Below are 14,525 nucleotides of genomic sequence, written 5' to 3'. Positions count from 1 at the left end.
GTTTCCTTTAACATGCCCCTTGGCATTTAAGAGTATGCCCGAGACTGGTGAGGACATTAGACCTCATATCAGAGTCGGTATAGTTGAAGCTCTATTCCAAGTTATTCAGATGAAATGTGACAATAATTGTGCAATGTGTGTATACCATTCTTATTATTACATAATAACACATTTTGCTGCTCTCATTTTACATTTTGAACTACCTTGCGGCTGGCCTGAATTGGTGGATAGAAGCAACAAGTAGATTTACTATACAATTTGGGCCATGCCATTACTTTATTTGAAAGAGGATTAAATGAGATTCAATGTACAAACACAATCAAAAACATACACATTCAACACACTTTTTTCTTGGTTTCCATGGAAATGTATTCTTTAGTAAATGTAATGCTAACTGTTATTTTCTATCTATGGACTTAATAATTGTGCCCAGCCCACAGAGTTTGGTGTTCAGCCTGAGGAAGGATGTGATTTGTCTTTTCGAGTTAGAGAGAATTAGAGAGTGAGTGAGTGAGAGAGAGAGAGAGTGAGAGAGAGAGAGAGTGTGTGTGTGTGTGTGTGTGTGTGTGTGTGTGTGTGTGTGTGTGTGTGTGTGTGTGTGTGTGTGTGTGTGTGTGTGTGTGTGTGTGTGTGTGTGTGTGTGTGTGTGTGTACTTCCTTCCTTATTTCCAACTCGACTGAGGCAGCTACTGGAAACCATTTCACAATTGTGGAGAGTACACTCCCAATGAGGGGGAAAAATGTAATGAGAAAGTGAGAGAACAATTGAAAAACTAAGAAGAACAATTTGTATACGCCTAGTAAAACACAATAGTTACTGCGCTAATAATGTTGGGTCCAGCTTCCTGAGGCACCAGGACATTGTGTTGGGGCTGCTCTATGGAACCCGTCCTACTATTCTATGGGGAAGAAAGAAATGTACAACTGTCTGTTTCTCTCATTGACCTGTCTATGCATTCTCCCGGGTAAGTCCAACGACTCTTGTTTAGGATTCCTGACAGTTGTGGTCATAACCTTGGTTTTTTAACCATATCTAGGATGACCAATAAATAACTGAAACAGCTATCTAGGATGTCACTCAAGATCAGAAAAGGAAGGACAAATAATCAAACAATCTTATATAAATGTATGTATCATCTACTTTCCTACAAAAGAGGTATCATGAGAAATATCTACTCTCAATGAACTCTCTCATTGCCATTGGGATATGAATTGATGTAGATGCTGCTCCTCTGTTGTCTAGTGAATTTTTTATATCATATTTATATGTTCACTTTTGTCAACTTTTGTTCCGTCAGGTTATGATTCAGAGGAATGTGTGACTTCTGTCTTTGCAAAGAGAAGTTCTGTTGACGTACCAAAGGGGGGCACTCTTTCCTTATCCTGTGTTGTTCAGCATTGTGGAGATGATGGCTGGACAGGGGGATGGGGGCTGTCAACAGAGGGACAGTTCCTTCTCTTTAGTCCCACTCCAAGGCATCATCTCTCCAAAGTCACACTGACAACCAATAGTACCCGTCTGCTCATGGACATCCTCAACGTCAACCAATCAGATCACGGACTGTACCAATGCCAGATCACCTGGGTTGAGGGATCCACCAGTGTTGGACATATGACATATGTGAACATCACTGCAGGTACATATGGTCCTTCTAGTCAACATTACCTCCTTGTTAATCAGTTTCATGCAATGAATGTACAGTATGTATTGCTTTGTAAGATTTCCCCTCAAAATGAGAATCAATCACAGAAAATTCCCACTCGACATTCCCAGATGACAGGTAGACTGGTATGCATGTGCTCTGACTTCATTGATGTGCTGTACCTTTTCTCTGCAGCCATACCACCCACATCCGTGAGGAAGGTCTATTCCAGGGTGGCGGTGTATGTAAGTACCTGTTTGGTAATCACCCTGGTTTTGGGTCTGGCTTACCATATAAGGTCAAAGGTCCCATCTCAGCCGCCACAAATAACACCGCCCAAGCCCCCACCACGCTCCCAAAATGCACACAAGGACACGCCCCGTAAGACATCTTTTTCTTTATCGATACAATTTCAAAACATCTTGCTGCAGTGTCTTGACATGCATATTTCTACTACAGCATTGTACATGAACATGCGATCAATTTGTACAGTTGATCGTGTATACAGCTTATTTAAAGGCCAAGTCTAATGCTAATTTGTGAAGTGCCCAATTAGGTATGTATTAATTCTAGTTCTGACCCTGATATTTTCCTTCCAGTCACACCCAGGCCTAAACCAAATATAGAGGTGAGTATTATTTGAATAATGGCTTCTGAATGCCCTTTTCCTTAACCTTTTTCTAGAATGCTTCCTCAGGCTAACCTGAGTGTCTGTTTTTTTTGCAGTTGGTCTATGCAGCTCTTTCAAAGGACTGCCTTGAACAGCGGATTCCTAATCCTCAACGAAAACCTTCACAGCTCACAGTCTACTCCTCTCCCCGCTTCTCCTGACTCACTGTTTAGTGTGGGATGGACAATGTATGGCCAGTCAGACTTTTATATTGTAGAGACCTCAACCCAGCTCCTACCCACTGGGCACACACTAGTTGAATCAACATTGTTTCCACGTCATTTCCATGAAAGTACGTTGAACCAACGTGGAATAAACGTTGAATCGACATCTGTGCCCAGTAGGTAGTGACCTCGTCAAATGGTTCGGATCTCTTGTCGTAAAGGCTAATGTGTTGAGTTGATAGTCGCTGGACCGAGGTTCGAGTCCAGTAGAACTGATGTTCCATACCAAAATATTGCCACTTTTAAGAAAAGTTGAGCAAATTGTATTAAATGTTGACCCCTCAAAACAATGTTCCATGTAAAGCAGACCTGGGTTCAGACACTATTTGAAATATTTCAAATACTTTGAGTGTTTACTCTAGCCTGCCTGGGGGGCCTGAGGGGTGAGATTTGCCGTTTTTGGACTATTCTATTGGTCCATTATGCCAGGCAAGCTCAATCAAGCACATATACATTATTTAAGATTATTTCAAATAGTATTTGAACCCATGTCTAAAGCATGCTATCTCCCTTTTATAATAAACAGACAAAAACAATCAGATATGCCTCTGTTCCTTCCTGTGGGGTCACTGAATTAAGCAACACAACACAAATTGACACAAAATACAACATTTTATTTTACAATAAATTCTTAATGGCACATTACATAACGAAATATACATATACATGTTTAGGCTTTTTAAATTAACATTTCCTTTCATTTGTCCTCTTTCATTAATTTAATCTGCAATTACATTTTTACATAACATCAATAGCAAAAGATAAAATCAATAAATTATGGCCTTATTAACAGAGAGTAGGCTGAGGGGCACTTGTGGATGCCCTCTACAAACTGAAAGACTAGTTCCTATATAACTTTCTGCCCTGTTCAACTTTCTGAGTTTTTGTGTACCAATAACAGAACTCCAGTCAGAAATATTCCAGCAATAGGAATGAACCTCTATACAGCTATAGTGCATGGATATTCTCCCAAACTCAAATATAGTTGACTGATTTGGTCACATCAATGGAGACCTTACCATTTCGATGCATTCCTGGGTGAATACATTCACACATAATTTGTTTATAATCATATAGCTTGCAACAAAGTAAAGCGATCATATATTTTGGAACTACAATGCACTAACATTGTTTTGAGGTTTGTAAGATCAAATGTTTTTGCTATTTGCTTCTACTTAAGACTGAACAATGAACCATCAAAATCACAAGGCATTCAATCACAGTTCCAAAATATGTAAGATCCCTTTAAAATATTATCTTGCCAATTATTTATTTTTAGAGAAATGTTAGTGAGAGAAAAAACATTGTGAAATGACTTTAACTACTGAAAATGATTTCCATGGAGCAGTCTGTGTTTCTCAGCTATGCACCCTTTATAAGCATACATGTTTTCAATTAACATTGATTCATTGGGTGAAATACAACTGGCTGTTTATATAAGGACATGTGAGAAGCAGACCTCGGTTCAAATGCTACATGAAACCTTTTCAAATACGTTATTTGTGCTTGATTAAGCTTGCCTGGCTTAATGGACCAATACAATAGTCCCAAAACTGCAAACCAGGCAGGCTAGACCATACACTCAAAGCATTTGAAAGATTTCAAATAGTATTTGAACCCAGGTCTGGATTCATCAGACACCCACAGCTAAACATAAACCAAATCCAAACTCTCTGCTCAAACTCTCACATAGTGAGAAGCACATGGAAAGTGAAAGGGTTTCAGATAGATTGTAATGTGCGACTTTGGCTAAATTAAGCTTGTGACAGAGCGCAATGGCATTTTTCTTTTCATGTGAGCAAATCTCCACAAATAGAGCACTTGGTTTATGAGGGTCAAGTCCCTTCCTTCTGCGGCTTAAGACAAACTTGATCACTACAATACTGTTTGATGAGGATTGAGCCATATAGATAAATACCGTATCTATCAATTCCGTGTCAATTCAGGAAGTCAACAAAAATTCCAATTCCTTATTGTCCTCAATGTATTCCTCTGAGATTAAAAAAAATAAGTAGTTTAATTGAAATGGAACTGACCCCAACCCTAGCAACCCTAGAATCTATGCAGTATCTAAATACTGTATCTATCTCTATTGTGGATTGATCCACTCTATTGACCTGCATTGACTGTACTGTGTGAGGCCAGAGGGGAAGACGACCAGCATTACAACAGGTGACTCAAAAAGAAGCGAAACTACTGCAGGAAGAACTCCTTGTTAGGCAATAGACTAACTATCCCCAGACAGACAAACTGGGGCAAAGACAAGAGAGACATTTCCCATGGTTAACAACATCCGTTTCTGAAGGCCAGTACCACAACTTACACCATCCTGGACCCATATATGGAGATTGTAACAGAAGAGGACCACAATGAACAATTGCTGTAATCTGAGAGATGAGTGCAGCGAAAAAGTGACCTATAACCACAGTTTCATAAATCAATGACGATGAATGTTGTGAGGTTAAAGGCCCTGTGCAATCAAACACTAGCTTTTCCTGTAAAAAGAAAGGAGGACCAAGGAACTCTTCATTATATGAAGAGTGGTCCTCCTTTCTTTTTGATGACCAACTCACCCCTTTTACCAAAGAGCACCTTCTGTCTACCAACATTTACTATTGTGTACCTTAGTAGCGCTTCCCTTCCTCCTCTTTCTACTAGCTTTTCCTGTGTTCTATATATATTTCCACACTATGAGGTTGGAATAATACTGTGAAATTGTGAAAATGATGATAATGCCCTTTAAGTGTAATAGCTGTTTGAAAAGCCCTGAAATTTCTGCCTGTTCTGGTGGGACGGAGTTTTGGCCTTCCATGGTGACATTACCATGCAGTACATTGGTTAATAGACCAATAAGAAAGAGAGTTCCAAACCTCTCTGCCAATAACAGCTAGTTTTCAGTTTTCCCCTCCCCACTCCCAGATAGTCCTAGCAAAATTCTTGCTTGAGAAATTGCCCTTTGCTAAAGAGCTACTTTTGTTTCTTTTTTACCATTTGTTAACAATCTCAGTAAGGTACTTTATTGTTACCCAGAAATTATATTATATTGAGATAAAATGCCTGCATTGGACCTTTAAACCTTGCCTTGTCTACTTGTTGTATGAGGTTAATGTTACAGATGAGTATTTCAGCAACACATGGCGCCTAGCCTCTCACTGTGAGCTATTTCTGTACCAGACACATCGAGAGAGAGAGAGAGAGAGAGAGAGAGAGAGACACTGAGAGGACTCACAGGATTCTCCCTCCTTTCCAGCTCAGTATCTGTCTGCATGTGTGCTCTTATGCACTAGCTAATCCACTTAATTCCCTTTAGTCATGAAGTTAAGTACATTTTGTGATTCCATTGTGATGCGTTGGTGATGTTGTGGATGTTTTTTGCTCCAACAGTGTTGTCCCTTTTTGGAAAATCCAGATTTCTATTCGGACTGCAATAGAAAATAACATAAATGTCCCATTACAACAACATCATCATCATCATCATCGTCATCATCATCATCGTCATCTCTATTCTAATGAGGGATCAAGCTGATAGATAGTGTACTACAGACAAGAGATGAGGGATGCAGAGCAGAACCAGCAGTGAAGGGACTGTGATACAGGACCCAGCTCAGAGCAGAACCAGCAGTGAAGGGACTGTGATACAGGACCCAGCTCAGAGCAGAACCAGCAGTGAAGGGACTGTGATACAGGACCCAGCTCAGAGCAGAACCAGCAGTGAAGGGACTGTGATACAGGACCCAGCTCAGAGCAGAACCAGCAGTGAAGGGACTGTGATACAGGACCCAGCTCAGAGCAGAACCAGCAGTGAAGGGACTGTGATACAGGACCCAGCTCAGAGCAGAACCAGCAGTGAAGGGACTGTGATACAGGACCCAGCTCAGAGCAGAACCAGCAGTGAAGGGACTGTGATACAGGACCCAGCTCAGAGCAGAACCAGCAGTGAAGGGACTGTGATACAGGACCCAGCTCAGAGCAGAACCAGCAGTGAAGGGACTGTGATACAGGACCCAGCTCAGAGCAGAACCAGCAGTGAAGGGACTGTGATACAGGACCCAGCTCAGAGCAGAACCAGCAGTGATGGGACTGTGATACAGGACCCAGCTCAGAGCAGAACCAGCAGTGAAGGGACTGTGATACAGGACCCAGCTCAGAGCAGAACCAGCAGTGATGGGACTGTGATACAGGACCCAGCTCAGAGGAGAACCAGCAGTGAAGGGACTGTGATACAGGACCCAGCTCAGAGCAGAACCAGCAGTGAAGGGACTGTGATACAGGACCCAGCTCAGAGCAGAACCAGCAGTGATGGGACTGTGATACAGGACCCAGCTCAGAGCAGAACCAGCAGTGAAGGGACTGTGATACAGGACCCAGCTCAGAGCAGAACCAGCAGTGAAGGGACTGTGATACATGACCCAGCTCAGAGCAGAACCAGCAGTGAAGGGACTGTGATATAGGACCCAGCTCAGAGCAGAACCAGCAGTGAAGGGACTGTGATACAGGACCCAGCTCAGAGCAGAACCAGCAGTGAAGGGACTGTGATACAGGACCCAGCTACTGTCCCTGATGCTATATACACCTATCAAATCCTAATGTCTCTAGAGAAGAGCAGTGGGTCACTTCAAGACTGCATTCACTGAGCAGTGTGTTTATCACACAGGCAGCACAGTAGACCAGGGTAGAGAAGAATAGAGTACAGTACAGTGTATAGTAAAGTATAGTATATAGTACAGTGCAGTATAGTATAGTACAGTACAGTACAGTTCGGTACAGTATAGTACCGTACAGCATAGTACAGTGAGACATCACTTACAGTTGTGGCGTGACTCATCTTGTCAAAGCGGAACTTTAAGTTTGACCTGGGAGACATCTTACTCTTTACATCTGGAGGGAGAATAAGACAAAGCCTCCGTTAACAGAGGAATACATACTCTATGATTGAGTGTCAATCACACACTGAGGATGAGAAAACATACTCGCGGACAATAAAGTAAGTAACACGTGTGCTTCCTGATAGTTCAAGTAAAGAATGTCAACAAACCCACCATTGGAATCTACAGTGTAAGAGATGGATACGGAGGGGCATAGAGACCTATATAACAGAGATGCTCGAGTGTAGAGTAACCCTGATGACTTGCAGAATGCCGAGACTTCAGCCCAAAGGGCTAACATGGTCTTGTGGTGTGCAGGAGACCCGGGTTTGGATCCCAGTCAGTCACACCTAGGTGTTGTGTAGTGTATCAGTCTGTGGGTGTTTACCAGGGTGTTTACCTGTGGGACTGCGACACATGATGAGGGGGGTGGCAGAGCCTTGGCTCTCCACGCTGAGGGAAGGGTAGGGGCTGAACACGGACGAGGAGGCTATGGATGGGTGGGTTCCCTGGGAGAGGAAGATGAGGAGGGAGAAGAGGAAGAGGGAAGGATGAAGAGGGAGACGAGGAAGAGGAAGAAGAGCTGTCAGGGCGAGGGTAGTCATCCGTCTGTATCATTCTACGGTCACCACACACTACAGACTACACACCACACACTACAGACTACACACTACAGATTACAGACTACAGACTACACACCACACACTACAGACTACACACTACAGACTACACACCACACACTACAGACTACACACTACAGACTACACACCACACACTACAGACTACACACTACAGACTACACACCACACACTACAGACTACACACCACACACTACACACCACAGACTACAGACTACACACCACACACTACAGACTACACACTACAGACTACACACCACACACTACAGACTACACACTACAGACTACACACTACAGACTACACACTACAGACTACACACCACACACTACAGACTACACACTACAGACCACACACTACAGACTACACACTACAGACTACACACCACACACTACAGACTACACACTACACACTACAGACTACACACTACAGACTACACACTACACACTACAGACTACACACTACAGACTACACACCACACACTACAGACTACACACTACAGACTACACATCACACACTACACACTAGACTACACACCACACACTACAGACTACACACCACACACTACAGACTACACACTACAGACTACACACTACAGACTACACACCACAGACTACACACTACACACTACAGACTGCACACTACAGACTACACACCACACACTACAGACTACCCACTACAGACTACACACCACACACTACAGACTACACACCACAGACTACACACTACAGACTACACACTACAGACTAGGGCTACTAACTCAAGGCCAACAGACTTCAGCTGGAATTATTACAGATGGTTGGTTTTCAGCACTGTGCTGCCGTTGTGCTCTTGAGCAAGGAACTTAACCCCCAAACTGCTCCAGAGGGGCACACAAATTCCAGCCTTCGGTTAACTGAGTTCTGTTCAACAGCAAAACTGTAAACTGAGCTGTTAACTGTTGAACAACAGTTTTCTTTGTGTGTAAACACTGATCTGTGTGTGTGTAATGTGTAATGTGTGTAGGATACAATCATTCTCATCCTTTGCCAAGTGTTCGTGATTGACATCCAACGCAATATGATCCAAAGAGAGTGACAGAAACCATAATTGACTTAATCACCAGCTGTCATTGCATCATCTCAATTTATTCTCTCAGTACTGCCAAATCATCTCAAATCACTCCAACTGTGTCATTTGTTGATGCCTTCGTGCAGCTAATGATAAAACAAACATGGTCCTGATACAGCTCATCATTTTGGGTCCCACAACTTCTGAGCACCACAGGCCTATGATCTGCCCAATTATGTGCCAGAAGCACCCTGCCAGTCCTGATCCAAATGCTATGGCCCACCCAAGCCCACCCTGCCCCCCTGTCTCCCAGCCGACTGCCTCACTGTCCCCCCTGCCTCCCTACTCCCTAACCCTCTGTCCATCCTACATACGCCACCAGCACAATGCCTTCAGGGCCTCCCCAGTGGCTGCGGGCCCTCACAGTGTCAAGCTCCTCCAGGGCCTCTCCCTCCCCGGTGGTGCTGCTGAAGCTGCTGGTGCTGGAGGAGGAGCGGGAGATGTTGGGTCTGCTGCAGTCCTTCAGCTTGAGGAACGGCCTGGTGACAGGAGGTAGAGGAACAGCATTAGAAGAGAGGAGAAGAGATGAGAGGAGAGACGCGGGGAGGAGAGGAGAGGATGGGAGGAGAGGAGACGAGAGGGAAGGAGAGGAGAGGTTTACAGAGCACATGCACACATCATGCACACCTTGTGTTCATGTTCAGTGTTTTGTTTGTGGTTCATCTCACCTCTCCGGCGAGCTGGGGTTGGACCACGTCTCTGACCTCCCTTCCTGTCCGAGCGGGCAGATGTCTGGGGTCTTTTGGTCACTGCAACAACATACGGACCAAGTTAGCCGATAGAACAAATAGACATTGACAAAACTAAAGCGTCAGTATTATGACCTGAATGCACAGCCCGGTCCCAGATCTGTTTGTGATGTCTTGCCAACTCCTGTGGTCATTGACAAAACGGCACAAACAGACTTGGGAACAGGCTCAGGAAAGCCTGCTGACCTCCGTGTGTGTCTCTCCGAGGGGCTCTCTGTGCTGGAGTGGAGGCGGGGGAAGAGGCCTGAACGACGCTTCACTGGACTCTTTAGGGGAGACTTGGCTGACAGCACTGGTGGCTGGAGAGAGACACCGGGTTAATAGCATTAACAAGCAGGCAATATACAGCATTAGGAGGCTGATAGAGCGTCATTAAGGCAGATTCTGGCTACATTGTGATCGACCAATACCCTTCTCATATAAAACAGTTGAAATTACATCAGCACACTGATAATATGGGGATATTACATGGATGTGACTATTTGAAAAAGTACATGTTGATATCATGACTCATTAGAGGACATTTCTGCAAAACGTGCAATTTACCAAGAGTATGTGCATGTCCTGTTTCATTTATGTGTAAATATGACTTTATGACCTCTGGCGCTCCTCCCCCCCCCCCCCCCGGCTCACCGTGAAGGTACTCTTTGTGCACTCGGTGCTCTGCGGCAGCCCCCCTCCACTCAAGCTGGCCGGGACCCCCCCTCCCACCCCTGGACTCCGGTGACGGTGGGACCCCACCATGGTCTCCATGGAGTGACTCCGGACGCGCATCGCACGCTAAGGGACGGGGACAGAGACGGGGACAGAGGAGGGGACAGAGGAGGGAGCGCGTTAGAAGGGAGCGGTGATGGAGTCGTTGTCTCTGCACACAGCTGAGACAAGCACAGCGCCCCTGGATGCAGAGCATGTTGTGTGGTAAAGGTGCCTTGCTTAAGGGCCCAACACTAGAGGGAACATCTTAAGGATGTGAACCCAGCAGCCCTCCAGTTGCCAGATTAATTCACCCTATTTTTTCCACAGTGCACTTCTCCTACACAGAGGAATAAGGAGTGCAGTGCATGGATAGTGAGAGATATGACTGTAGTATTATCAGTGTTGGGGAGTAGTGAACTACAGTATATGTAGCTCAACTAGTAATTGAACTACATTTTGCAGTAGCTTGGTGTTAGTTGAACTAAGTTCTGATCTAGGTAGTGTTTTCAGTAGTGTTTTACTTGTGGAACTACATGTCACGCCCTGATCTATTTCACCTGTCTTTGTGCTTGTCTCCACCCCCCTCCGGGTGTCACCCATCTTCCCCATTATCCCCCGTGTATTTATACCTGTGTTCTCTGTTTGTCTGTTGCCAGTTTGTTTTGTTCGTAGAACCCACCAGCGGTTTTCCCCTTGCTCCTGTTTTATCTAAGTTCCTGTTTTCTAGTTTTTCCCGGCTTTGACCTTTCTGCCTGTCCTGACCCTGAGCCTGCCTGCCGTCCTGTACCTTTGCCCCACCTATCTGGATTACTGATCTCTGCCTGCCCTTGACCTGCCTTTTGCCTGCCCCCTTTTGCCTGCCTTATGATAACGTGTCATCACCAGTAGGTCAGACTAAGGGAGATAGGGACAGTGTGTTTCAACGTTAGTCTCAATGGCATAAAACACAACAAGCAAAACCACCTGAACAGTGTTTACTGAGTGTTTCAATGTTTGGAGAAGTATTCAATATGGGATATGCTTTGTTCTGTCTCTCAATTAGTATAACACAGTATCTGCGATGACAGGTAATAAACAGTGACTGGTGTTGTAGCGATGATCACAGCACCCCCAGTGGTTGAATGAGTGGTATGCAACACACACCTCCACACTGCCTGTGAACAGACAGTGAGACACCATATGGTCAGAGAGGGAGGGTAGGGGAGGGAGAGAGAGATGGAGAGAGACGGGTAAGGGGGTACGATGATTAATACCCCTTAATCTCAATCAACAGCAGCGTGGTTGGAGGGAGGGAAAGACAGAGAAAGAGCGAGAGAGAGAGAGAAAGAGAGAGAGACAGAGACAGAGAGAGGAGGTAGAGAGAGAGGAGGTAGAGAGAGAAGAGAGGAAGAGAGAGGGGGAGAAAGAGAGATAGAGAGGGAGAGGGAGAGAGAGAGGAAGTAGAGAGAGAGAAGAGAGAGCACGAGAGAGCGAGAGAGAAAGAGAGAGGGGGAGAAAGAGAGAGAGAGGGGGGAGAAAGAGAGAGAGCGAGAGAGATAGAGAGAGAGAGATAGAGAGAGAAAGACACAGAGAAAGACAGAGAGAGAGAAAAAGACAGAGAAAGAGAGAGAGGGGGAGAGAGAGAGAGAGAGAGAGAGAGAGAGAGAGAGAGAGAGAAAGACAGACAGAGAGAAAGAGAGAGGGGGAGAGAGAGAGAAAGACAGAGAGAGAGAGAGAGAGAGAGAGAGAGAGAGAGAGAGGTTCAAACATGGCGTCAGATGATGAGGTAAAAAAAATGGTGTAAAAGAGTCACCTTGAAGGACTCCAGCAGTCCCCCATGGCCCCCATTCTCCAGCTTGTCCTCCTCCCCAGCCTGGCCTTGCCCCAGAGTAACTTGGGTCTGTCTGTGCAGCTCATCGTGAAGGTTATCCAGCAATGCAGCTCGCGTCCGCCCCTACAACACACGCACACACAAATCCATTGAGACACACACAGATGCACAGAAGCAAACACACACACACATGCAAAAAAAACAACACCACAATGTATCATTTAAGATGCAGTAGTAGAGGGGATTGCGATAGATGAAAGAGATTAAACAGCACATCCAGGGTGTCAAGTCATCTGCCGCTCTCACCTCTAGCTTGGCAAATTTGTCAGACTTGTAGCAGGCGTTCTCTGCATTGATCAGCTTTGTCAGGAGGAAGCCGCGGAACTCAGGACCCTGGGGAGAGACGAGAGGGGGAGGGGAGGGGGAGAGGTGACTTTCATCAGCACCATACTCGTCATCACCTGGTCGTCTGGAGTCGATGGGACGGAAAGGACTGATACAGTGCCCTCAGAAAGTGTTCACATCCCTTACCTTTTTCCACATTTTGTTGTGTTACAGCCTGAATTTAAAATGGATTCAATTTAGATTTTGTGTCACTGGCCTATACACAAAATCCCCGATAATATGGAATTATGTTTCTATATTTAATTTCAAAATGGGGGGGGGGGGGGTTTCATGCCCTCTTCACGACTGTCTTGGTGTGTGATAGTGGACCATGATAGTTTGTTGGAACCAAGGAACTTGAAACTCTCGACCCGCTCCACTACAGCCCAGTTGATGTGAATGGGGACGTGTTCGGCCCTCCTTTTCCTGTAGTCCTCGATCAGCTCCTTTGTCTTGCTCACGTTGAGGGAGAGGTTATTGTCCTGGCACCACACGGCCAGGTCTCTGACCTCCTCCCTATAGGCTGTCTCATCGTTGTCGGTGATCAGGCCGACCACTGTTGTGATGTCAGGGAGTACAGGAGAGGACTAAGAATGCACCCCTGTGGGGCCCCCATGTTGAGGATCAGCGTGGCAGACATGTTGTTGCCTACCCTTACCACCTGGGGGCGACCAGTCAGGAAGTCCAGGATCCAGTTGCAGAGGGAGGTGTTTAGTCCCAGGGTCCTTAGCTTAGTGATGAGCTTTGTGGGCACTATAGTGTTGTAGTCAAGCTGAGCTGTAGTCAATAAACAGCATTCTCACATAGGTGTTCCTTTTGTCCAGGTGGGAAAGGGCAGTGTGGAGTGCGATTGAGATTGCGTCATCTGTGGATCTGTTGAGGCAATATGCTAATTGGAGCGGGTCTAGAGTTTCCGGGATGATGGTGCTGATGTGAGCCAAGACCAGCCGTTCAAAGCACTTCATGGCTACCAACGTGACTGCTACAGGGCGGTAGTCATTTAGGTAGGTTACCTTCGCTTTCTTGGGCACAGGGACTATGGTGGTCTGCTTGAAACATGTAGATCCGCGCATGCTCTGAGTACACGTCCTGGTAATCCATCTGGCCCTGCGACCTTATCAATGTTGACCTGTTTAAAGGTCTTGCTCACATCGGCTACGGAGAGCATGATCACACAGTCATCCGAAACAGCTGGTGCTCTCATGTATGCTTCAGCGTTGCTTGCCTCGAAGCGAGCATAGAAGGCATTTAGCTTTTTATGCTTGCTTTTTACAAGTCACATAATAAGTTGCAAGGACTCTGTGTACAATAATAGTGTTTAACATGATTTTTGAATGACTACCTCATCTCTGTACACCACACATACAATTATCTGTAAGGTCCCTCAGTCGAGCAGTGAATTTTAAACACAGATTCAACCACAAAGACCAGGGAGGTTTACCAATTCCTCGCATAGATGGGCACATTGGTAGATGGGTAAAAACAAAGCAGACATTGAATATCCCTTTGAGGATGGTGAAGTTATTAATTACACTTTGAATGGTGTATCAATACACCCAGTCACTACAAAGATAAAAGTGTCCTTCTGTCACAACTTCCGCCGAAGTCGGTTCCTCTCCTTGTTCGGGCGGCGCTCGCCATCGCCGGTCTTCTAGCCATCATCGATCCACTTTTCATTTTCCATTTGTTTTGTCTTGTCTTCTCACACACCTGGTCTCAAGTTCCCTCATTACATGTT

General features: G+C 45.3%; 2 protein-coding genes across 8 annotated transcripts in view; one reads left to right on the top strand and one right to left on the bottom strand.

Moving 5' to 3' along the window:
* The first annotated feature begins 678 nt into the window (after nucleotides 1–678).
* Nucleotides 679–3,076, top strand: si:dkey-52l18.4 (uncharacterized). The gene is made up of 5 exons (XM_029772623.1): nucleotides 679–965; nucleotides 1,299–1,637; nucleotides 1,839–2,024; nucleotides 2,243–2,271; nucleotides 2,370–3,076. Exons 1-5 carry the CDS (start codon nucleotides 902–904, stop codon nucleotides 2,472–2,474), a joined length of 723 nt encoding a protein of 240 aa, XP_029628483.1. The 5' UTR covers nucleotides 679–901; the 3' UTR covers nucleotides 2,475–3,076.
* Nucleotides 3,077–5,517: 2,441 nt separating this feature from the next.
* Nucleotides 5,518–14,525, bottom strand: part of LOC115206058 (rap1 GTPase-activating protein 2) — a 91,559-nt gene continuing 82,551 nt past the window's right edge. For 6 of the 7 annotated variants that reach the window (XM_029772618.1, XM_029772615.1, XM_029772616.1 and 3 more), the window contains 9 exons: nucleotides 12,710–12,796; nucleotides 12,386–12,526; nucleotides 10,531–10,677; nucleotides 10,084–10,196; nucleotides 9,817–9,897; nucleotides 9,513–9,627; nucleotides 7,803–7,911; nucleotides 7,345–7,415; nucleotides 5,518–5,959 (listed from right to left, as the gene is read on the bottom strand). In XM_029772618.1, the coding sequence (XP_029628478.1) occupies nucleotides 5,951–5,959; nucleotides 7,345–7,415; nucleotides 7,803–7,911; nucleotides 9,513–9,627; nucleotides 9,817–9,897; nucleotides 10,084–10,196; nucleotides 10,531–10,677; nucleotides 12,386–12,526; nucleotides 12,710–12,796 (873 nt within the window). In that variant the 3' untranslated portion in view covers nucleotides 5,518–5,950. The remainder of the gene's footprint in view (nucleotides 5,960–7,344; nucleotides 7,416–7,802; nucleotides 7,912–9,512; nucleotides 9,628–9,816; nucleotides 9,898–10,083; nucleotides 10,197–10,530; nucleotides 10,678–12,385; nucleotides 12,527–12,709; nucleotides 12,797–14,525) is intronic. The other variant, XM_029772617.1, reaches the window with a different exon arrangement.

The sequence above is a fragment of the Salmo trutta genome, chromosome 13 (genome assembly GCF_901001165.1).
Source record: "Salmo trutta chromosome 13, fSalTru1.1, whole genome shotgun sequence".
Lineage (NCBI taxonomy): Eukaryota > Metazoa > Chordata > Actinopteri > Salmoniformes > Salmonidae > Salmo > Salmo trutta.
Note: the sequence above shows the minus strand (reverse complement) of the source record. Positions and strands in the feature narration are given on the sequence as shown.